Here is a 26,098-nt window from a genome sequence, read left to right as displayed (position 1 = left end):
AATTTTCCCCTCATATAATGATCTTTAGTGTACTTGAAGACAGCTATTTTGTCTTTCACCCAGGTACTCTTTTCTGCAGTGTAAACATCACTAATTCTGGGTCTTTCTCCATCTTAGAATTACTACCTAATCCTAAATGCTATGCTTCTTTTAAGGTAGTCTAAAGTTGCATTAGCTTTTTGATAGCCATATTGCCCTATTGATACCTATCGAACTTGCAGCAGAGCAAATTTCCATTTTATTTTCTCTTTTCTCTTCTCTCCTGTCCATACTATCTTGTCTTGTGCTGCACTGTTTTGAGATTGGGTTTCCCTGTCTTGCCCAGGCTGGAAACATAGTAGTCACTCACAGATCCGATCCCAATACTGATCAGTGTGGAAGTTTTAACCTGCCCCATTTTTCTGATCTGGGTCGATTCACCCCTCCTTGGACAGTCTTTTTGCCTTCTGCTTTCAGGGAGTCACCAAGTTATTTCCTTAGTTAAGCTATATATTTGGCTTTAACCATAAAGTACCTCAGAACTTCCCAACCTAAGCAATCTCCTAGACTCTGCCTTCCTAACAGCATGGATCATGGGTGGGACCAATTATGCCCAGTTCCACCACTCCCCTCATATCATTAACAGGAACTGTTAGTTACCATTCCAAGTTTTGTTTGCATCAAATTTAACAAATTTACCAGCTAAAATCTTATGCCTGTCACTGATAAAATTGCTAGAAGCAACAGCATTTGCAAATCAGAGAACTGAACCTGTCATTAGGAAAACCTGAGGGCAAATTCCACCTGAAACACTCATAAGCTGTGTGACCAAATCTCTTTGGCATCAGTTTCCTTATTTGCAAAATGAGGGGTCAGGACCTAATGACCTCTAATATCCCGTCCAGTTCAGAATTTATGTTTGCGTGATCTTCTCATCACCAAGACCCTTCATGAACTCGAAAACTCCACTTACTATTTTCCAAATTGACATTGTACCACTGATGATTATTTTTTCAATTTCATTCAATCAGTTTCAAATACACTTAATCTGTTCATTCTCTAACTAATATTTTTTTATGAATGTTTAGCTAAACTATACTTATAGAATGTCTCTGATATTTCAGTCTACTACTAGTGTGGTAATTAGCAGTCTCAGTTCATTAGGGCTAAGTTACTTGGATTCATCAAAAGCAACATGCTTTCTGTATATCTCCCTTCTTAATCTCTTGGGAATACATTCCTTATTCACTTAATCCCTGAATGGGCATTTCCACAATCAAAATGAGACCTGTTAAAAACCTTAACTCAAAAAAGTCAATTTCTCCCACTGCATCCCAGGATATTTTTAGTTGTCCTGATCCTATATCTTTCTTTATATTTCAAGTGCTTAGTATAGAGTCATGGTCTTACTCTCCCAACAATTTCTCCTTCTTTTCTTTATGTAAGTGGTCATTCTTGGCCTCTTGGCCTCATCTCTCCTTTATCCAATCTTAATGACTGAACGGGTGTTGCCTTGTGACTTGGGAAAGACCTAGTTTTAAAAAAGCCAAGGTCTTCGCACTATATCCAGGGCCATCCTCAGTCATCCTGATCCCTATCTGTCCACTGGACCCAGATGGTTCTGGAGGAGAAAGTGAGGCTGATGACTTTGCAAAGTCCTCTCTCATTTAAATCCAATTCATTTGCATGTCATAGCATCACATCCCTGATGTAATAGTCCTCCTTAAAGAATGAAGGACAAAAAAAAAAAAAAGGAATGAAGAAAAAACAATAGCAAACATTTTAGTTCTGGACTTCCCAGTCCAAAGACATAAATTTCAAAGTGGAAAACATCTTAGAGTTTCTCCCATTTTAAGATGAGGAAACTGGTTATTCTCAGTAGAAGAAACAGAAGTAAAATTAAATGTGGTACCTTCGTGTATTCTGTCAGTTATCATCACCCTCCTGTCTAACCTGAGAAATGGCCCTCTCCCAGGATTCTTCTTTTCCCTAGCATAACGTAAACTTCCCCTCCCCCTCCAAGATCCTTTTTGGTCTCACCCTTTTGTATTTTCTGTTCCCTGTTCTGTGTATGTCTTTTATAAATGTAATATTGTCTATGAATTCCCTGTGATCTACATTGATCTTTTAAGAAAATTCTTCCCTTTTGTCCCCTGTGAATTTGTTTCTTATAATATCTTAGGATTACATTTTTGACAGTTTCCTATCCCTTCTGAACTGTCATCTCCTTTGGAAATCATGTTTCTTAAACACTAATGTGTAGCAGATCATGACTGATCATCGATTTAAAACCCTTTTATTTTAGGTGGAGAATGTGAAGTTCAACAAGGCACAATGAGTTGTTCAAAGTCAGTCAGTAAACAGAAGAGCTGCAAGTAGAATCCAAGTCAAATCTAAGTCTTTTGATTTCTAGTTGTTGATGTTAGTTGGATCTGACCCCATTTGGGTTTTGTTTTGCTTTACAAAGATACTGGTGTAGTTTACCATTTTTTTCTCCAGCTCATTTTACAGAAGAGGAAACTAAGACAAAGAGCATCAAGTGACTTGTCAAGGGTCACATAGCAACTACGTGTCTGAGATCAGATTTGAAATCAGGTCCTCCTGACTCCATGTCTTATGCCACCTAGCTGCTTTGACTTCTGGACTAGTCTTTCCGTCAAACCAGTGTTGCTCAGAATAATTTGGTTATTTTTGTCTCCTGGTCTATGGTACCTGGTGGCATGTGTTTCTGACACATGGAAGGCACTTAAATTCCTACTGATTGATCTAGACCATGTTAGTATGGCCATCAGACTATGTACAAAGTCAAAGTATATTCAAATTAGCAAATTCATCAAGTTCCAGCTTATGCCATTATTGTCCAGATTGGTTGAAGTTAAATGCTCCCCATTCAATAAAGCCATAAATGCCAATGGGAAATGAAAGGTCTGGATTTCTACAAGTGTTTTTAAATTCTCTCAGCCAAATTTCCTAGCAGGGATCATGGTTTTATAATTACTTAGGAATTAAAATGACACTTGGTTTATATAGGGAAATATATTCTATCCTTTTCATCAGAAGTGTAGTCAGAACTCTGATTCAAGTATTTTCTCATCTTTTCCCTTTGTTGGCATATTTGTCAGCTTTGACAATGAGTAAGGCCAACGTACTCCTGCATACAGTAAGCACTTCATAAATATTTGCTGTGAAATAGAATACTTCATCATATAATCTCACTACCTTTGTCTAAGGGTTCTTTTTATTTGACTAGAGAATGAATCAGGAACATTTCTACAATTCTTTAACTTGGCACAAAACGTTTGGAGTAGCTTTGTCTTCCATCCAAATTTAGAGATATTTTGATTTCCTGCAAAGAGAGGATGGGGGTGGGGGAGGTGCTCATGTAAGAAATTGAGGTTTAAGCAGTTTCGAATCTGAACTGTTTGGATGTTTCAGTGTAGTAATCTTAAATCTGGTGTTTAACCCCAAGTGTGTAGGAATACATCCTATATAAAGTTTCTATTATTGTCACACTTATCAATTCTCTGGCTTTTAAAAACACCCACATCTTTCAAAGCTTCCTCCTCAATCTATCACTTCAAGTTTTTTCCAGTGAGATTCACTATTTCATAGTAAGAGCACCGTTGATATGAAATATTTATTCTTCCCTTCAAATCTATTAAAATGCAACACAGATACTTAGCAATTTTAAAAGAGCAAAGTAGCCTCCTTGGACCAAGTGTAAACTAACTGTACAACATAGACTGAACTGGTCAAGCCTTTTCTTATTAGTGGTTTGTCGTTGTTGTTCAGTCATGGCCAACTCTTTGTGGCCCCGTTTGGGATTTTCTTAGCAATGACATTGGAGTGGTTTGCCATTTCCTTCTCCAGTTCATTTTAGGATGAGGAAATGGAGGCAAACAGGTTAAAGTGATTTACCTAGGGTCTTATAGCTAGTAAGCACAGGTCTGATTATGTCACACATAGCCACACTGAAAAAACTCTAGACTCCTTGTCACCTCCAGGATCAAATATATATAAAATCCTCTAGCATACAAAGTCCTTCATAAATCTGTCTTCCCACTCCCTACTCCCCAATACTTTTCTTATACCTTAAATATAATTATAAACTCTGCAATCCAGTAAAATTGAACTCCTCACTGTTCCTTGCACAAGACAGTCCTACCTCTGTCTCTGGGCATCGTCATTGGCTATTTCTCATGGATTTATGTAATAAATAATACTTATGTACATTCATCTATTATATAATCTATCATATATATATATATATATATATATATATGATATATCAGATGAGGTAGAAATGAGATAAGAGAACATTTCAGCATGAACTGAGGTGGGGAAAGACTTTTGGCAGGCAGACCAACCAATAGACTCTTGTATTGGTTCAGGTATGTTGTGATAAGGACTGCACCACAGCTTGGTGACAGTGTAAGAGGAGAGAAAGGGGCACATGGGAAAGATGTTACAAATGTAGATGAGAGGGCAGTAAGAGAGCAAAGATGATACCTAAATTTGTGCCTAGGTGTCTAAGGGAATGTTGGTACCCTAAACAGAAATAGGTAATTTAGGAAGAGGAAAGGGTTTAGAAGGAAAGATGATTCGGTTTTGTATATGTCAAGTTCAAGATGTCTATGATATACAGTTGGACATATCCAATAGGCAGTTGAAGATGTGAGACTGGAGCTGGTATTAAATATTCATATTCAAAAACATAATTTATTGGTTTAAAATGAATAATATGAGCTAATCTTTCCATATAGCACCTTGATTTATTCTAGAGACTTCAAGAATCAACCGACTGTCTGCACAGTACAGTGACTCTCCCCCCCCCAAAAAAAAAGAATCTGAGTATATTGGAAAGGGTTGGAGATTTGAAGTCAAAGTTTGACTTCAGAACCCTGGATTTGCTCTTTATTGCTTGTGTGACGAGAAACAAGTTACTTCACCTTTCTTTGCCTTAGTTTTCTTATCTATAAAATGTAGAGATAGGATTATATAATCTCTATAGTTCTTTAGAGTTAAATCATATAAACCTACTTCATGATACTTTAACACTGCTCCCTTAAAGTAAGAGAATTAGGGGATTTTCGAGTTGGAATGTGATTTAGAAGTCATCTAATCTAACCTCATTCCCATTTTGCTGTTAAGAAAACTAAATCTATAAAGGAAAAATGATTTGCCCAGAGGTGTGCAGCTAGATCTGATTCCTTAGGCCCCTTAATAACAGAATTCTCTTTTGGTTTATTTTTCTTGACTGGGTTGGCTAGATGGAGCTGATCATTCTGAAGCTGGGCACCATGAAAGTCATCTTTTAAAAGAGGAAGGGTCCGGCCTTTGGGGGCATTTCCCACAATTCCTAGATACTGGGAAATTCATCTGAAAAGAAAACAGAGCACTTTTCCTGAGGTTTCTACAATTTGCTTGGTAGTAGTGGTAGTGGTAATGGTGGTGTGATGTGGTGTGTGTGTGTGTGTGTGTGTGTGTGTGTGTGTGTGTGTGTGTGTGTGTGTATCAAGGCAGCTCTGAAGTTTAATGCTTAATTTTCAAATTTTAGTGTTGAAAGGAGTGATTATAGCATGGGAGAATCATTACAAGGGGGGTGCTACACAGCTTTTTTCATGTTTGAAGAACACTGGAAAAGAGAAGCTATTGAATCTTTAGGAGCTGGAATTCAGGCTAGGCTTGGGGTGACTTTCTATGGTGAAGCATATGTGGAATGCTAAAAGGAGATTTGTATAATTTTCATTCCCAGATACTGCTCAATGATAAGATAGGAGCCTAGAATGTCCAAATAAGTTGTCTATGGTATTGTACCTATGAATTTTATCTGATATTATTATAAATATTTTTCTTAAGAAAAAACCTTTCAGGCTCTTTGTTTTGCACTATTGAATAAAGAGCTTAAAAAAAGTTCAACTTATATTTTCTGCATCTTTCAGGTGATTCTGTGGCTTTAAAGATGTGATTGGTTGTAGAATATAATTTACCAAATGTATTTCATGCCATTGTCTTGGTGGATATTAGCAGGGACTGTGTCTCATGCAGTGACATGTAGATATTTTTAAAAAATTACTTATTTTATTTTATTTTTGTTTTGTTTTCTGTCTTTGAATTCCAAACACCATGCATAGAATCTCTGTGAAGATTTTTTTGAATTGAATGAAAGGATGGATGAGCCTTTTAAAAACAACTTTTGTTTTTCTCTAGGATTAGACAATGACTTCCTTGCTGTTCTGTGTGATTATCCATCTCCTGACATCAGTCCACCTATATTCCGCCGAGGAGAGAAACTACGTGTAATTTCAGAGTAAGTTACTTTCCCAGAGGAAAATAATTCCCATTCCTCCTTTATATACTTTGAAAAAGTACATAAAGTTTCTCACAGTAAGCCTCTGAGCTTGCCAAGGAAATAATCATGATTCCCATTACACAAATGATGAAACAGAGGCACATAGAGATGAATTGTTCATAGCCATAGGTACATAATTAAATGAGATATGACCCCAGAGCTCCTGAATCAAAAACTCATCATTCTTTCTCCAAGACTATGCTAACTTTTAGATTAAAATAAAGTAAAAACAGATTATGGGGAGAAAACAAAGCCATCAGTTGAGCTTCCTGTTTAACTAATGGGCTCAATATTACTGGCAAGAAGAGAAGAAACAAATCACACTTTGACCGTTATCACAGAAACACAGAAATTTCAGAGTAGGAAGGAGCCTCAGCAACCATTTGGTCCAACCTATGCACCCGAAAGAATCTCCACTACAATGTACCGAGAAAGACTATGTTGATTAATTGACTAATAGATCGCATTTGATCATCTTTGGGGTTTCTTTCTGTTCTAAGAAGCTCAGATTCTATGGTAATGAAATGGAAGTGAAAAAGAGTATTACATAACAGAGCAAGTGTTAGATTAAGAATCAGGAAGCTCACTAGTGTATGGCTATTAACAAGTTATTGAACGGCAGCTAGATGGAGCAGTGGATAGAGCACTGGCCCTGAAATCAGGAGGACCTGAGTTCAAATTTGGCCCCAGACATTTAATAATTGCCTAGCTGTGTGACCTTGGGCAAAAAAGCAAAAAACAAAAAACAAGAAAAGCAAGTCATTGAAGCCTCTGAATCTACAAAATACAAAGAATAAAAATACTGGTAACACTTTCCTTATAGAATTGTTGTGAAGATTAAATTTAAAAAGATATATGAAGATTAAATCATGTTTATGAAATGGCAAAATTTTAAAACCTTCATAAATCATGTTTATGAAGTAAACGGCAAAATTTAAAGAACCTCATATTATCATTATTTCCTGTCATTTCCTAGTAATGTGATCTTCCATAGACTAAATTTGATTATTTGTATTGCTATTCATACAGTGAAGGAGGCTGGTGGAGAGCAATTTCCCTCAGTACTGGTCGAGAAAGTTATATTCCTGGAATGTGTGTGGCCAAAGTTTACCATGGGTGAGTAGACTTCCTAAACTTTATCAAGCCAGTTCACATCATAATATAGCTTTGTTTTGTTCTGTTTTATTTTCATCTTATGGAGACTTCAGAGGAAATGATGTGTTCTAAGATCAATTTTATATTTATACACATATGTATATAGAATTTAGAATTACAAAGCAGTAAATGCAACTAGATTATATAGTTGGAATCTTCTAGCTCCTGATCAGGCAAATGATTGCCTGAAAATGGACAATAACATGGAGTGGAAATAAAGCAAAGTAGAATCTGTAGCCTGTATTTTCTGTGCTCAGTGGTATGGTGGATAAAGCTCTGGGTCTGATATCAAGACGAATTGAATACAAATGTGACCCTTGCTAGCTGGGTGACAATGGATGAGTCACTTAACTTCTATTTGCCTCAGTTTCCTCAAGTATAAAATGGGGATACTTTCCAGGGATGTTGTGAGGATCAAATGAGAAAAAATATTAGCAAAGCATCGTGTCTGGCACATAATAGATGCATTTAAATACTAGTTATTGTTATTATATCATATATGGGTCCATAATTTGCTTCTGGTGGCAACCTCTTAGATTATAAAGAAGAATAAGGAGTAGCAGGGATTCCCAACTGACACTACCCAAGCTGAACATTTTAATTGGACAAGATAAAGATCACTTAGACTTAGACTTATACTTACAATATGTTTACATCAAGCCTTCATTGAGGAGAAAAATAAGGAGAAGGGAAAGAAATAAGGAGAAAGGAAAGAAAGAAAGAAGGAAATAAAAATAAAAGGGAAGAAAGAGGGAAGGGAAGAGAAGAAAAGAGAAAGAAGGAAGGGAAGGAAAGAAGAGAAAAAAAGCAAAATGAAAGTGTTTCTTTGCTGGACTCCAAAAGCATTGCATTTCTATTGAGAGATCTAGCAACCCTCATTGCCTGCTATCATGGAGTTCTCATAAAATGGTGTCTAAAAAGATTTTATATTTCTCTGAAGAATGTAACTAAATACATTTTCAGAAATTATTATTCAGTTCACTTTAATTCAGCATTTGGCATCTATTTATGTATGTATTTTATTGCTGTTATGAATTGTATTATATATGTCTGTATGAAGCCATGAGCATATATATGTATTATATGCTTATCAAAAGATGGCTCACCTATTCATGATGCTATACCCTAAATTTAACTAGTTTGAACTTCAGATGGCAAGTCTGTTCCTGATTTTGTACTTTGAAGTCTGCCTAGTTTAGCAGTTTTACTGATAAAAACTGCCTAGTTTTAGAGAAATTATTGATAGACCTATCCTCCACTGGTGTGGTGTATGAGAACCCAAGATCACTGTGAAGCATTAAAGAATGATTTTTGTTCAGGATACACAAAGAGTTTTGCCCTTCACCAGCTTTCTACTCTGATGCCACAGATATGAAGTAAAAATATGTATTTACAAGTTCATGAAATACTCTCTTATTCCTTGAACCATTTCTGCCAAAGAAAGATAACTAGAACTTACATGCTCAAATGAATGCTACTAAAGTATTTAAAGAGAAGTTGAGTTCTTAAACAAGTTAAAATCTCTATCTACAATCTAGCTTATAGGAAAATGAAATTGCTAAATCATAGCTTTTGGGGTCCTACTTGACTGATCCTTTATAGTATTATGATATATATCTATGAAAAAGATAAGAGACAGGGTGACATAGTGTAAAGAATCCTGGCTTTAGAGTTAAAGGAGCTGGGTTCAAGTCCTACCTGTGATACTTGCTACATGTGTGAAATTGAGCAAGTTATGTGTTTTTATGAACCTCAGTTTCTTCATTGGAAAAATGAGAGGGGACTACAATAATCAGAGGGTTGATAAGGTCCTTTCCATTTCTAGCTCTAGGATCAAGGGGAGACGATCATATAATAATAGCGATGATAATTTATATTTGTATAGTATGTTAAGTGTTTTGGTCTTTGGGAATCAGGGAGCATCTATCAGTTAACTTTTGCCATCTATAAAATGATAACATTTACTTATTCAAAATCTGTAAATTCCAACTTTTTGATAATTAACATTTGATTCCTGTATTCTAGGAATGAGAGATATGAGGGTTATGTTGTTCAGTCACTTCACTTATGTCCAACTCTATAATCCCATTGGGGTTTTCTTGTCAAAGATGCCAGTGTCTTCTTGTTTCCTTCTCCAGTTCATTTTACAGATAAGGAAATAGAAACAAACAGGGTTGAGTGACTTATCCAGGTTCACATAACTAGTTATCTGAGGGCAGTTTGAATTGGGGTTTTACTCCAGGTCTAGTGCTCTATCCATTGAACTGCCTTGTTTCTCTGATGTGTGAGTAGAGGGAGCTTGAACGTACAGAAAATAAGAAGCAATTAAATGAGACCTTTCTTGTTTTCCAGTTGGCTCTTTGAAGGATTAGGAAGAGACAAAGCTGAAGAACTTTTATTGTTGCCTGAAACAAAGATGGGTTCCTTCATGATCAGAGAAAGTGAAACTAAGAAAGGTAAGGAAGACCAAAGTATACTTTTTTCCATTCTGTTATCAGATTTTTATAAGTTTCTTTCCCACTTGACTCATTATGGTCCTTTTACTGTCCCTGTCCTCCTACACCATTGGCAACCATATTCAGAGCTGGCAGACTAATGAGCAACCTACACACTACCTAAAGCACCTGGTACATGTGACAGTAACCAGAGCTGGAAATCTAGAGAACGGAGCGGTAAACAAGCTGGCGAGAGGAAACAGAGCCATAGAATTCTGGTTCTGAAAGAGACTTTAGAACATAGAATATTAGAGCTAGAAGAAACATCAGACCAGGAATGTCAGCACTGGTAGAACCTTCTGATATTAAAAGTAAGAACTGAATGGGATTGAATACCACAGAATAGAACATAGATATCAAAGTGTCATAAGAGGAAGAAGCCATAGAATGGCATAACATATGACAAAGAATGTTAGTATTGGAGGATCTTTTAGAATGCAGACTGTTAGAACATGGAAGAAGTTAGAAGTAGGAAAAAGAACTCATGGTGAGTATGTTAGCATTAGGGAAATAGGCCAAGTCAGCCGATCATTTCTGATTTTGCCCATCATGACTATTCTTACTTATATCAATTGACCAGTTGGGAAGGATGAAGGTGAAGATAGCAGAATGTTGAAAAAAGGATTATAGGATTAGCATTTATTAGAGAAAACCTAATATTAAATATGCAAAGCAGAGCAAACAAGGAAGAAATTTTAGAGTATGTTTTCTGTACAATTATTTGTAATTGGAGAAAAAACAACTCTAGGATTTTAGAATTTTAAAAAAGGATTTTAAGGGGTCAGGTAGGCAAGGTACTAGTCAATTAAATAATTTACCATTTAACCTGCATTTTTAACATTTTCCTAAGTCTAGACAATTTGTAAAATAATAAATCAAGATTTGATTTATAGCATTTCTGAATTTCTGATGTGCAAATACACTAAATTTAACAATTGGCTCTAGTGAGCCAGTTTTAGCTAGCTCTAGTGCATCCCTGAAGTAGCTTTTCATCTTGATTTTTCAGTTGTGAAAAGTCAGGCATGGGTTAATGAACTTACTTGCCTAAGGTCACACAGGTGGCAGAGGTAGAATTCAAATGTAAGACTTGGACTGCTCATTCAGTATATTATGCCATAGAGTCTTGCCTTGGGACTTCCTTTTGGATGTGGGTTGAACTAGATGGTTGCTGAAGTCACTTCTAACTCAGAAAGTCTATGATTCCATGAGATCTAGATTCAAGTTCTGCTTTAGATACTTAAAAACATGGGTAAGCAACCTAAATGCTCTGAGCCTCAGTATCCTCAGCTGAATGTTGAAAAATATAGAAACTGTTTTTTCAAAGGCAAGTGTTTTTTAAACCTTTAAGTATTATGTGTGAGTTATTATTTGTAATAGTAAATATTTAATAAATGTCTTGAATTGAATTTGTTCATTAATTCAATAATAAAATATTGAGTACCTATGGATGTTCAAGAAATATGGTATATTGGATAGACACTGATTAATCTTACAGAAGATAAATTAGTAAATTAGAAAATCTAAAAGTCCAGAATAGTACTTCTTCCAAAGAGCTAAATCTGCCAAGTATAGTAATATAGCCCCCCCTCCCCCAGGAAAAAAAACTAAACAAAAACAAAAGTAAAACTGCTAATGAAAATCCCAAAGGAGTCACCAAATTTTTGTGTCCTTTCATAAATTGTTTCCACATCAGCATGCTTGCCCTATTTGTACTAAAAATAAAGTTTGTCAGTCCCATATGCAATGCAGCAGTCCCTAGAGAAGTAGGCTTACGTCCTCTGGGTATGTATGCAAAGTTCTCATGTATTTTCCACTTGTCGCCCCTGTTTACAGAATGTGAATTTTCACACTTTGTTGATATTCCGGGAAAATACATGCTAGGTTTTATAAAGTGGCATTTGGTCAAAAAGTGAGTGGCAGATGATATGACTAGGCTTAAACAGAATCATTGCTATAAATGCTTCTAGCTGGAAAGGATCTTAGAGACTGAACACACTCATTTTACAAGTAAGGAATCTTAGGTCTGGGAGGTTCCAGTGTCAGCGAGAATCATGGTATTTAGAGATAGGAAGAATCATAGAGATCATCTAGATCATCTCTTCCCTTGTTTTATAGATTTAAAATTATTTTAAGACCTTAATGTTTCCAAACTATTTTATTAAAACTGTTCCCTTAATAAAGTACATATAAGACATTATTACAAGAGTATCTTTCAATATTCAGTTTCAACACCACCTTCTTTAACAAAAACAACAAATAAATGATGAAAACCAAACTTTTAATTAACCTCATTTAGTTACAACCTTCTCTTCTTGAATCTGACAAAATACTTTTGACCTCTCTGGCAACTTGTCACTTATTGTAGATATTTGCACTTGGGTCTCTGCATTGAACAAATCAAAAGCTTCATATGAATCTGGAATGTAGACTTTAGTCTTTGCATCTTCCCTTAACCAAAGCACTCTGAACAAAAGACATTTTTGCTGACATTTTAAGATCATTGTTTTTTGATTATGGTGATTATGACTTCAGACATGAGACAAATCTTTTAAAGGTTCTTTTTGTTTTTCTTGTTTGGACAAAGAGAATAGCAAAATGGACCCTAAATGGATATATGTTAGCATGAGCATCCAGGGATCATTAATCTAGCAGTCAAGTCAAGTCAAGTGCTTTGCATCCTACTTAGTACATAGTAGGAGTTCAATAAATATGATTGACTCACTGACTCTCATGGTGGCTTTGTTTTTGAAAATTAACTTAATTTTAAATTTATTTAAAATGTATTAATAAAAACACTCAAATTAAGTCCAACTGTCATTTCAGTAATATCTAGCAACTCAAAAGTAGAATATACATAAAATAGATAAGAGAGTGGTCAGTCATTTAGAGGAGAGACCATTGGAACTGTTTAGGTTTGAGTGACAAAATCCAATTTGACCTGGTTGCTGAATCTCTTAGCCATCTGACTATAATATATTCATAGCCTATTTGACTTTCTTTCATTAGATGTTGCTGTGATGTTTGCTGATATATTGCCTATTTACCCAGCAAAAAAGTAAAGTTAAACCCAGGCGCAAGACTTAGTTGAAGTGTTATTTTTAGATATAGTTGCTCTGTTAAACAAAAATATTAAAAAAAAACAAAAACATCTGCTTGATTGTATTTAATTTGCTACACAGAAAAATTCTATTGGGTACATATTTGCGGTGGGGGAGGGGAATCATTTGGAAATGATAACAATGTAAAGAAAATAAAAAACCATCAAGAAATTTTTCAAAAAAGAAAAAAGTAAAACTAAATTTAAAATATGGGAAGTCATAAATAAGAAATGGGAAGAAGTGGTGGGAGGCCCCACCAAAGTTAACTTGGAGAGGAAGCTATGTTGTAATAAGGGAATTGCAGTTGGAGTCAACAAGGTTGAGACCAGGTTCTGACTCTGACATCTTTGAGCTTAGTTTCCTCATTTGTAAAATTAGGAAGTCAGATTAGATGACCTCTGATGGCTCTTTCTGCTCTAATATTCGGGGGGGTCTGTGTTTTTGTGAAATTGTGTTTTGTAGAACCTTACTGCACCTTATTTAGTACATAATAGGAGTTCAATAAAAATGATTGACTCACTGACTCTCATAGTGGCTTTGTTTTTGAAAATTGACTTAATTTTAAATTTATTTAAAATGTGTTAATAAAAACTCAAATTAAGTCCAACTGTCATTTCAGTAATATCTAGCAACTCAAAAGTAGAACATATACAAAATAAGATAAGAGAGTGGTCAGTCGTTTAGAGGAGAGGCCACTGTCGAAACAGTGAAATGTCCAAGGCCTCATGGCTGGAATGGCTACTTGGGATTTGAATATAGGTCTCTTGATTCTCATCACATGAACTCTCAGTGTTAACACTGACAACCTAGTATTAAAAAGAGGTGAGTAAAGAAGAGACAGTGATCTCTGTCACCGAGATCTTCAAGCCCAAGCAGAATAACTTGTTAAGTTTATTGTAAGGAAAGATTCAAATAGAATCAGGGGCTATTCAGCCATTCATAAGGATCCCCACAGGTCACATATTGACTTAAAATATATTAATATGATCCATGTTTTAGTATATTTTTTATTTATTTTTGTTATATCTTTCTCAACTGCATTTTAATTTGGTTCTGGCTACGGCATGCTTGACACCTCTGAGCTTAAAGAGATCTGAGGTACTTTTCAACTCTGAAATTGTAGGGGTCTACATAGGACAAAAATTGCCATTTCACTCTCCTCTCCACTATGAACATTAACAATATTAGAGAAGGAGACATCATATTATCAAGAGAATTATAGTGCTGGTAGAGTTAATGATCTATCAGAGTAAGGCTTCAGGATAGCCTGTTAGATGACAATCCAATTGCTGGAACCCTTCCAACATAATTCAGATCTGCTTAAAAACAAAAAAAAAGGAGGAAAAAAGAAGAAAAAAAAGATGGAAGGAAAGGAAAAAGAAAGAAAATGAACAGATGAATGAATGAATGTCAAGGTAACTGTAATGCTTTCATAGCATGAATGAAAGAAAATGACATAAATTTAACCAAGTTTTAGGCCTTAAGTTTTATAGTCTCTAAGTGGGACATAAGACAAAAATAAAGATATAAGAAAAGGAAGAGAGAATACCGTGTGCGCTGGTCTCAAAACCCAAAGAAAAGTTGGGTCTTTCTCTTATGTGTACTTAACCCTACATAATATCACAAATAATCATTTCTCTCAGTGGAAGAATTGAGGCCCTACATATAGTGTTAGATCACTGCCAGATATGCTTAATGTCAGTAATAACCAGTTTTGAGTCACAATGCTTGGATATTTAAGGTGGCACTAAGAAGTCAGCATGATTCAGAAATAAGTCTTTCAATAGTTCAGAAAAAATCTATGCCACAGTCTAAGATGAAACAATTTACTTGTTCTTTATCTTGAATGAGAACAAATTAAATACAACTGTTTTTTTCTCTATCCCATCCCTCCAGGTTTTTATTCACTATCAGTGAGACACAGACAAGTGAAACATTATCGCATCTTCCGTCTACCCAACAACTGGTATTATATTTCTCCAAGACTCACCTTCCAGTGCCTAGAAGACCTTGTGAATCACTATTCTGGTAAGGCAAGTCATTCATTGATTGGTGGCAAATTTCATATATGTAAGCTGATCATATTTGTTAAAAGCAGAATTCATTGAGGTTATATTTCAATCAATACCTCTCAATTTGTTCTTGCTCCATTACCTTTCTTCTGATATCCTATTCTTCACTTCTTACACTGTCTCTCAAAGCTCTTGTACCCAAGGCTCTGCCTATCTCATACTTTGTTTTTGAAATACCAGTGACTAATTCTAATCTCATTTATATCTGTTTATAAGAAGGATATGATATGAAGGCTCAATATATTGGACCCATTTTACAGATGATAAAACAGACAGAGAGAAGGGAAATGTTTTGGGCAAAGACATAATAGGTATTGAAAAGATTTGGAATAGAACTTCATTTTTCCAAATTCATAAAAGCCTGATATTTTCATATTCTTATAGGTACATGCTCCTTTACATTTTCAAGCACTGAGTGAGAGGATTTAATATGGTTGTCCATATTTTATAGCTGAAGAAATTGAGGCTCAGAGAGATGAAGGAATTTTCTTACAGTTATTAAATTAATAAATGGCAGAATCAAGATTCCAACCTAAGTTTCCTGAATCAGAACCCAATGCTTTTGTAGTCACCTACCTTAGGATCTAGGTAAAATCCAAAGTAACTAATTTGTAAAAGTCATACATTCAATGGTTCATGCACTCAATATTAATTAAGCACTGACCATAAGCTGAGAACTGATAGGTAGAGATATAAAGTTAAGGAAAGGTATAAAGGAAGTATTTCTTTAAGGGAAATGGCAAGTTTAGATAAGACTAGAATCTTCCCACTTAAGAGACTAAAATTTGATAGTTGGTACATATAAACAAGTTTTTAATACACAGTATTAAAAAGTTACATGCTGAGAGAACCAAGAGACATGTGATATCATAAAACTAATGCTACTCAAGAGCATCAGGCAAGTTTTCCAAGAGAAGGTGACATTTGATTTGGAAATTAGAGTTGAAAATGTTATATTTCTGTACTCATCTAAGCTCATTATTTTGAGCATATATACTCTATCCTACAATATAGAGACAATGAGGGGTAGTAGACAGTACCCTGTATCTGGACTAAGATTCAGAATTCAAGTCTTAGTTCTACCATTTCCTTTTTATGTGATCATGAGTCATTTTTTCCTCTGAGACTCAGTTTCCTCAACTGTAAAATTTGCTCAGGAAACAATTTCAAGATTTCTCAAGCAGAATACTTTATAATACTAGCCATAATACTAGAACTGGAAGGATCATTGGAGATCATACAGAACAATGGAAAAGAAAGAGCTGGTCCTTTAATCAAAAAGTTTGTAAAGTCAAAAGCAATTGCTGTTTTATATGGCTGCTTCCTCACTACCATAAAATGTTTAAGAGAGTTGTCTACATACATGTTAAGGGTACATTAGATGAAAGCACAAGAAATGAGCCCAGGTGGGATTTTGCAGATGATTCCTTATACTGGTTTTCCTATGAATGATCTAATAATTGCCTGAGAAGAGTATTAAAGGAGACATAGTAGGGTTCAGAAAATGGAATTAGTATTGTTATACTATGTCCTGGTCAAAGCATACCTGGAGTACTAAATTCATTTCTGGGAACCCCTATTTTAGGAAGAACATTGATAATCTTGATAAGGTAAATCAAATGAGATAACAAGTAAAGTTCTTTACAAACTTTAACAATCTATATAACTATTAATTCTTAATATGACAAGGGAGAAATGCCTAGAATGGTGAGGGAATTGGAAACCATTCCATTTAAGGATTCATTATCTTTGGGGAATGTCATGATGGATATTTTCAAGTATTTGAAAGGTTGATATGGAAGAGGGAACATAATAATTACTAGAAATTTAAGAATGTAGCACCTGAGCTGAGTTAGAAATAAAAGCAGAGGGGGTGGCTAGGTTGTACAGTGGATAGAGCACCAGCCCTGGAGTCAGGAGTACCTGAGTTCAAATCCAGCCTCAGACACTTAATGATTACCTAGCTGTGGCATCTTGGGCAAGCCACTTAGCCCTATTTGCCTTCCAAAAAAAACCTAAAAAAAAAGAAATAAAAGCAGAAATGGGAACCAAGGCCAAAATTCTTTAAAGACAGGTTTCAGGTTGATGATGAAGAGCCTATTAACAATTACAGTTATCTGGAATGAGCTGCCCCAAGAGGTAGTGAGCTCCACTTCATTGAAGGCCTTCCAATGGAGGCTAGTTGACCACTTCCAAAGAATGTTGTAGAATGGATTCCTATGTATTTTGGGGTTAGATTTTTCCAGATCCCTTTCCACTCTAAGATTCTGTAATTCCACAAAGATGATATTTCAGCCTGACCAGCTCTTGCCTAAGGACCTTCCTTTGACAGTGCCCTCACAGTTTAGGATGGTTGAAAAGCTTGAGTTCATTGACAAAGTCTCCCCAGCTCCAAGTATGTTTATAATAACAATTATGAGATCATTGTTATTGTGGGAAATACCCACCTTGATGAGATCACAGGGGATGGGTTAGATTTCATTGCATCATCTCCTTCCTAGGTATAATTTCCTATTAATTCTTTAAGTAAGACTCCCAAAGATCTCTAATCATTGCTCTACACACTTAGTCTAATAATCTATCTTTAATTTATAGCAGAAAAACTTATTATCCTATGAAAATGCTGGTAATGAGCTTCTTGGAACACGTCCTCTAACTTCCAATAACCGAAACACAATCTGTCACTATAGGGTTGCTCTATGGTACAGTAGGTATAGGTCACGAAGAGCTGAACTCAACTAAGTGACTGAACAACAATAACACACATGCATATACATATGTAATTACATATATATGTAATATAAGTTGGTAATACATATGCATATATATAGACATTGCATAGAGTCATGGATATTTGACATAGATAGATAGATAGATAGATAGATAGATAGATAGATATTCATTCTCCTAGCTTAAGTTTCCTCACCTTTAAAATGAAAATATTGAATTAGGAAGTCTCTAAAGTCTCTTCCAATTTTAAATCTTATTCATGTATATATATATATATATATATAATTACATGCTATTAATGTATGTATATATGTACTTATATACTATATTATAATGATTATATATAATATATTTATATGTAGAAGTATACATATGTGTGCATATATAATTTATCGGAAGTAATTTTATAAAGTTAGAGATCAGTGTGTGTGTGTGTGTGTGTGTGTGTGTGTGTGTGTGTAATTTAAGCTTAGAAGCAACTTTAGAAATTGATGTTTTCATTTTGAGGTCCAAGATCACATATAGAGCAAATGACAAGGCCAGGATTTGAACCTAGTCTCCCTGAATTCAATTAGAGTATTTTTTTTCTGCTATATCAGAATTTCCAGAATTGAGTTGTATATACTAGTGACACTGATCATCAAGAAATATTTTAGTTTGGGGCTCAAGGTGACCAAATTTAATGGGAAATCTCCTATCTAGAAAGGCATAATGTGATTAGTCTACCCTCAATCATATAGTTACATGGCAGGGTATGTCCTGTAGTGAATTTGTAAATTTAACTAACTCAGTTCTTTTTCCACATCCTCATCTGCTACAATGGCCTCTAATTTTTCTCTCTGCTCCCAGTTCCTCCCCTTTCCTTCCCATTCTACCCTATCACAGAGCTGCCAAACAATGATATCTAAGGCATTAATTGGTCAGACCATGCTTCTCCCTGACTCAAGAAAGTGTCCAGTGATTTCTTATTGTCTCTAGGGCACAACAGAGACCTTTCAGCCTAATCTACAAAACCTTACACAATTTGATTGTCCTCTAGAAATCTGGCCTCAAAGGTAGGAAAACCTGAATTCAAATGTTGACTCAGTCACTGGATATATAACCATGAAAAAATCATTTATCTTCTTAGTTTTCTAGATAAATCTATAAAATGCAGAGAAGTTGTAAATCTATACTGGAGAGGGAACTTCTTCACTCAAAAGTTTCTTATGACTTAATCAAATCCCATATGTTGCTCCTATCCCCTATTTCCCCCCATTCCAACTTCTCATGTCACATGTATCCTCTAAACTAGTTTACCAGCTACTCCCCAAACTTGAGATTTCATCCCTAGTCCCAGGGCTTTGCACAGATTACCCTCCATGTCTGAAAAGATCTGCTCCACTCAGGTGCTACCCCTTACTCTAAACTTTCCTTATCCTCCTTATAATTTATTTTCTCTCCTTCCAGAAACTGGTTTGAATTTACTTATTCAAATACAATTGGATCTACCCTCAGTAGAAGGCAATTTCCCCAAATTGATTGTTTCATTATCTTCTTTGAATTTCTTGCACAGACCAGCACATTTCTAGGGGTGGGGTGCAGGTTGAGGGTGGAGAGAAGGGCAGTAGGGACTTGACTAGGTTAAATTGAATTGCCAAAGCTGTTTTAAAGTGTTACATCTCTTCTCCCCAGTCTTTCACTACCTCTCCTCACTCCATGCCATCAGATACCTTTGAAAGAAGCTACTTAATATTGCTCCTAGAGTGGGGAAGGCAGAAGTGGATAGTGAAAAATGAACAGGCATTTTCCTGTTACTAGGGGTCTCCTTCATTCAGGGTCTAGTTGATGTCTTCATGGCATTGCTACAAAAGAATCTTGTCATTTGGACTGGCATCAAATTGATTGACCCCTAAGAGCTCAACAAATTCTTGAGTTCCTTGATGCCATGAAGAATATCAGGGGATTTTCTGAGATTTCTGGCTTTCTGTGGAGACCTTCCCCCCAACCCCCCAAAACAGTGGAAATCTAAATAGTGAATAAGAACTGACAGAAGAAAGTGACTACAAGTGAAAGAGGAAGGCAATCCTGAACAAATGAATTTGCCCATGTTTGTAACTGAAAGTGTACTCTGGGGTTTGGTTTTTTAATGACAATCACTTGCAATGTATTTGAACCACAAAATTTACATAGTCAAAAGCAAACATAAATACAAGTTGACCCAGTAGAGTCCTTGTAAATGAGCAGGCTATGGGACCCAGGAGAGGGGTGAGGTGTCTCTATTCCTTTGGTCATTGCTCACCTATTCAAAACCACTTCACATTTTGTTCTATTCCATTCAGCAAAACATTTATTAAGCACCTGCTGTATACAGAGTATTGTATTATTCTGGTAGAAATATAATGTTTAGATAAGACATGATCCCTGCCCTATAGGAGCTTATCATGTAAGCAGGGAATAAGAAACAAATACAAATAAACTATAGCACATGGTACATGATAAATACATTAGAGTCATGCATAACAAAGTATGCCAGGAAATGTTTATTTCTCTATTATCTTTTTGTTTTTAATGGAATGCTAACATCCATTAGTTCATTAGCCTAGCTGCCATTATCAATCAATCTGTGTAGTGTATAGAGTGCTAGATGTGGAGCTGAGTTCAAATCCTTCCTGTCACTGTCTAACTATATGACTATGAACAAAACACTTTAACCTCTAAGTTTCAGTTTTCTCATCTATAGTAATCAATCAATCAATAAATCAATAAACATTTATTAAGTAGATCCTATGTTCCAGACACTGTGCTATTACAAAGATAACAGCACCTACCTCACAGGGTCATCATAAAGATAAATGGAAAAACATATGTAGAAAAAGCACCATATAAATTTTAAGGAGCTATACAAAAGCTAACATTATTATTGTCGATATTATTCAATCAACAAGCATTTATTAAGCACCTATTATGTTCCAGACACTGTGTTAAGGTCTGGTGATATGAAGACAAGGATGACATACTTCTTGTCTTCAATGAGCTTAGTCTATTTTTTAAGCATAATATTTTAATCCACCCCCATTACATATAAGTAGTTTAACTGAGAGAGAGAGAGAGAGAGAGAGAGAGAGAGAGAGAGAGAGAGAGAGAGAGAGAGAGATAACAGGAATATTTGTTGTTACAGACAAAGGGGTAGGATCTGGACCAAGAATTTAATTTGTATAGTGAAGTTCCCCTTACCAATTCAAGTAGACATTTTCTCTTCAAGCGAAGAGATTAAGTGACTAGTCATATAGTATGTATCAGGTACACATCTGAAGAGCTTCCTTGCTTCCAGAACAGTTTTCTACTATACCAGTTTACCTTAATATATAGAATGCATATAGAATGAATACAAGATACAAATTATTTCAACTTCTAAGTAATCATTATGGAATAGGTAGAAGCTAGAGGGGAAAGAATTATGAAATATCTCACACAGAAGGAAGCATATGAACTGAATAGAAGGAAATCAGAGATTCTGAGAAATCATAGTGAGAATGGAATGGATTCAAGTACCAGGGACACCAATGCAAGGGCATGGAGATAGCAAATGGAGCATCCCATGTACAGATCTGTAGGAAGGGTAGTGTGACTGTATCACAGAGTGCATACAGGAGAGTAATGGGTAAGAAGACATGTTATATTAGTCATGGTATAGAAAAGTTCTCAAACTTTTGGTCTTAGGCCCACAGGCCCACTTCATACTTTTAAAAATTATTAATGAAAAATTATTGATGTAATAATAAATATCATTGTTATTGATAATAAAATTATTTAAAATAAATTTAAAATTATACTTTTAAAATTATTATGTTAAATTATAATTTAAAATTATAATTAAAATTATATAAACAAGGAACATTTGTTTATGTAGGTTACATGTATCAATATTAGAAATTAAAATTAAAAAATAAATTTTAAAATGCTAAATTCATTACATGCTAATATAAATTACATTACATATTTTACTAAAAAAACTATTTTCTGAAGCAAAAAATCAGTGAGAAGAATGGTATTGTTTCTGTAAATCTCTTTAATGTCTGGTATAATAGAAGACAGATTCTTATATCATCTCTTCTGCATTCAATTTGTTTCCATATGTTGTTTTGATTGAAATATACAAAGAAAATCTGGCCTCATAAAGATATGTTGGTGGAAGAGGGAGGAGTATTTTAATAGGTAAATAATACCTTAGTCTTTACTACAAAAACCATTTTGACCCCAAGGCCCTTCCTGAAATGGTTTTGAGGACCTCCAGGGATCCTCAGACCACATTTTGAGAATTGCTGCTTTAGAATATGTCAAAAGATATCTTGCAGATTTATCTTTGAAACACTAATGGAAAAAGTGTGAGTATCTGAAAAATTCAGAATTCACTAAAAACATTGGGGTTTAGGGGTAACTTAGAACTTAGAAGTTTCAAGATATAGTTCAACCTTTCTGTTTTAATTTGCTTTGACCTTGGGTCAGGCACTTCCCATCCTGGACCACAAGTTCATCAATTTCAAAATGAAGGAATTATTGAAGATAGTCCCTAATGTCCCTTCAAGATTTTTTCTCTAATGTCCATGTTAAAGCATTGCTTTGAAACTCTGCATTATGCTTATGTAACATTTTCGAGGGTTCTTATATGTTTATGACATCCCTTTTAAGACCAAGAAATCTAAATTATTTCAACTTCTAAGATCTAACAGAGTATTTGACAAAGAGTAAGAAGGCATTTCAATTTCCCCTCTAAAAGTATAAATATTGACTTCACAATCTTTTTCTTCTTTCTTCTTTTCTAATACATATTGAATTAGTTAATTTCTCTATCTTAAGTATCAAGAATTTTCCTCCCATGCTTAATAACCCAATCCCTTCAATTTTCAATCCATGACAGATTTAATGAATAAATAAATTAATATTCTGTGTTCTGACATTCTATATTATAAGGTCCATTCTGGCATGAACATTCTATTATCTAAACTTCTAAGTCATTCCAGTTCTAACATTTTATGACAGGTGATGTGAAATTGGTGAAAAGAATATAAGCTTTTGCCAACAACATGTTTTTCTTAAAGAAATGCAAAAGTTCTTTCCACAAAAAGTAAAACCCTTTTGAACCAGTATACTTGGGGGTAAGTGAGAGAATGGATGAGAGCTAAGCTCTCCTGCTCTTCCTGAGTCCAGGTATCACTCTCAAAGTCAGGATATACACTGGATCTGTCACCAACTTCCCATTTCTTTAGCAAAAAAAGATTCATTGGCATAGGGAATTTTTCCCACCTTATGCCAACAAAACCACAGGTCTACCCCAATCCCTATGCCTTAATGCTATGTAGCCCTTCTTTCAGATAATACTCTGTTGTTCCAAGTACTATCATTTATAAGAAGAACAAGCACTGTTCGCACAATGATTTTTTCTTACTTAATCCTGATCCAATTTCTAAAAATAATTTCTCTAGTTTGAATGTCAAGACTTTTTCTCCCTTGCTAAATAACCAGAAGGTCATTTCAATTTTCAACCCATGACAGATCATTATTAAAGTATCAAATCTAATTCAGCTCCACTGGAACTTCATGGCCCAAGTTTATATTTCTTGGCTAGACATATTGGCCATTAATGTTAGAATTAGATATAAAGGCTAAACCTACAGTTTTCCACCCCTCCCAAAATCTAGATATATCCATATGTTAAATTCTATATTGGAAGCTCAGGTTTCCCTATTATGTCATTAAAGTTTATATTTTCCTCACAACAGTCTTATGAGGGAGTTAGGGGATGTATTATTTCCTCCCATTTGACAGATGAGCAAACTGAGGCTGAGAGAAGTTAAATGGCTTAATTATTGTCACAAGGTTCTCAGAGCCATGATCTGAATCTAGGCCATCTATTTCCAAGACCAGGACTGTTTGCCTGTTACCTGAATACCTCCATAGCAAGATTACTGACAACACTTGCTAAATATTAAGAAGAAAAACATGTTGCGTCAGATTGGGAATGTATTTTCTTACTAAAGAACAGTGACAGATTAGCTTCAAAGGCAGGGTAGAGTTTAGAGATGTAAATGGACAGCAATAATTCAGACACCCCAGTATTTGGCTTCCAAGTGTTTACATTAAGGCTCTGCTGGTCTTTTGCCTGGAAAAAAGACATGTTATTTCCTGGAATCCATACATACTTAAATAAGATGAAGCCAGACTCCTTTCCTTCAAAAAATGGAACAGACTAACCCAGGGCTTTGGAATGACAGAATATTATTTTTAAATGTTCCTGGAATGATGAAAGTCCTAATAAGTCCAGATGTTTAAATTATATAGGAATTTATATCCTGCCCAATACTAGTAATGGAAAAAAGTAAACTAATTTAATAATTGTCCTCTTTCAAAATGGTTGGGATAGAAGTGAAGATATTTCTTTTCTTCCCTTCTTCCTTCCCTCTTCCTTTCTCCATCCCTTTTTTATCTTCCTCCCTCTCTTCCTTTTTCCCTACCCCTTTCTCTTTTCTTTCCTCCCTCCTTTCCTTCCTTCCTTCTCTCCTCTATCTTCTTTCCTGCCTTCTTCCCTACACACATTCTTGCCTTCCTTCCCTTCTTTCGTCTTTCACTTATTCATTCATTACAAAAATATTTATTGATCACCTTTTATGCATACATGGCTGTGTAAAAGTGGATTAAGTGACTTTGGAAGGTAGTTACTTCCCCATCACTAGAAATCTTGGAAAGAAAGATGAATATCCACTGTTCAGTATGTTGAAGAGAGGGTTTCTGCTTAAGTATATTTAAGACTCAATTTTAGCCTAGACATGATTACCCTTCCAAACCTAATTACTTAACTCTGACACTATAGATATCTCTAAACCAGTCTCTTGAACAATCATCCCCTAAAACAGATGGAATAGTTTCTTTTTGAGTTCCTTTTTCTATGATGACTAGGTATAATATGATAATAATAGCAATAATAATAAAAATTTATTGACTATAAGGTTTCATTTCCTGTCTCATCAAATCATCAAAGGGACCATGGGTTCTCTTTTTGTTTTTTGAATTTTTTTTTCTATTAATTAATTAATTTATTTATTTAAGGCAGTGGGGTTAAGTGATTGTCCAAGGACACACAGCTAGGCAATTAATAAGTGTCTGAAGAGATTTGAATTCAGGTCTTCCTGACTCCAGGGTCAGTGCTCTATCCACTGTGCCATCTAGGTCCCCCATGAGTTCTCAAACGCTTTGATGATAGAGTAAAATAAAGTCCTACTAAGCTGAAAAGCCTTGGAGTTTTTACCTGGCAATGAATTATGTGACTTATCAAAGGACCAACATATTTATGTTTAGATAGTTTCAATGCCAGAAAGTTGATCTTCAGGAGATTAGTTGGTTTGTAGCATCACAGCTCTTGTAAGACATAGATCTCCTGCCTTAGGAGAGGGAAAAATCCATATCAGTAGAATAGCCTGGCTCTCTTGAGGTGAGATAATGGTTAAAATTTCACATCTGAATCTTATCTATGAAGTATCTAATGCTGACTTGGGAATATGACTTCAGCATATTAACTATAAAATATCTATTCTACCTTCTTTAAACGCTTCTGATATCTTAAGGCTAATGAATTCATGAGCTCCACCAATTAAAAAGTTGATGAATTTGACATGATGGTCTCAAAGAGTGCTTATAGCTTTGATAGTCTTTGATCTCCTAATTCAATGAATTTACCAGATTTTGTTGCTATCATTTAGTTGGGTGGGGACATGAGGTACAAAATATTGGACTTAAGAGTCAGAAGCCTGAATTAAATTTCATCTTCTGCTATTTTCTTACTATGATAGCCTAGGCAAGTCACTTCCTTTCTCTGGACTTAATTTTCTCATTTGTAAAATGGAGACAATATCTGCACCACCTACTTCACTAGGGATGTTGTGACAATCCAAAGAATCGATGGGCATTCATAATTGACATCCACAAAGTGTCCTATTGTTTCACAATTTTGATAGCCACTAACACCTTGGATTTTTGTGCTTCCTTCCTCAGAGGTGGCTGATGGGCTCTGCTGTGTACTCACAACACCATGTCTAACCCAATGCACGACTGGCAATTCAGAGAGGGCCTCAGGATCACCTGTTGTGATGCGTCAGAAAAATTTCAACTGGAAAAATGTTGCCAGGTAACATTATTTTGCATAAATAGACTTATGAGTCCAAGGGAAAAAGCTTTTAGGAG

General features: G+C 35.2%; 2 protein-coding genes across 3 annotated transcripts in view; one reads left to right on the top strand and one right to left on the bottom strand.

The window, feature by feature from the left end:
- The window catches only part of TG (thyroglobulin), a 369,651-nt gene that overhangs the window by 116,145 nt on the left and 227,408 nt on the right, over positions 1-26,098 (bottom strand). The gene's annotated exons all lie outside the window — the stretch shown is intronic.
- The window catches only part of SLA (Src like adaptor), a 53,116-nt gene that overhangs the window by 23,883 nt on the left and 3,135 nt on the right, over positions 1-26,098 (top strand). For both annotated transcript variants that reach the window (XM_074202481.1, XM_074202483.1), the window contains exons 3-7: positions 6,190-6,289; positions 7,361-7,447; positions 9,839-9,942; positions 14,976-15,107; positions 25,910-26,042. In XM_074202481.1, coding sequence (XP_074058582.1) covers positions 6,190-6,289; positions 7,361-7,447; positions 9,839-9,942; positions 14,976-15,107; positions 25,910-26,042 — 556 coding nt within the window. The remainder of the gene's footprint in view (positions 1-6,189; positions 6,290-7,360; positions 7,448-9,838; positions 9,943-14,975; positions 15,108-25,909; positions 26,043-26,098) is intronic.

Source organism: Macrotis lagotis, chromosome X, assembly GCF_037893015.1.
Source record: "Macrotis lagotis isolate mMagLag1 chromosome X, bilby.v1.9.chrom.fasta, whole genome shotgun sequence".
Taxonomy (NCBI): domain Eukaryota; kingdom Metazoa; phylum Chordata; class Mammalia; order Peramelemorphia; family Peramelidae; genus Macrotis; species Macrotis lagotis.
Note: the sequence above shows the minus strand (reverse complement) of the source record. Positions and strands in the feature narration are given on the sequence as shown.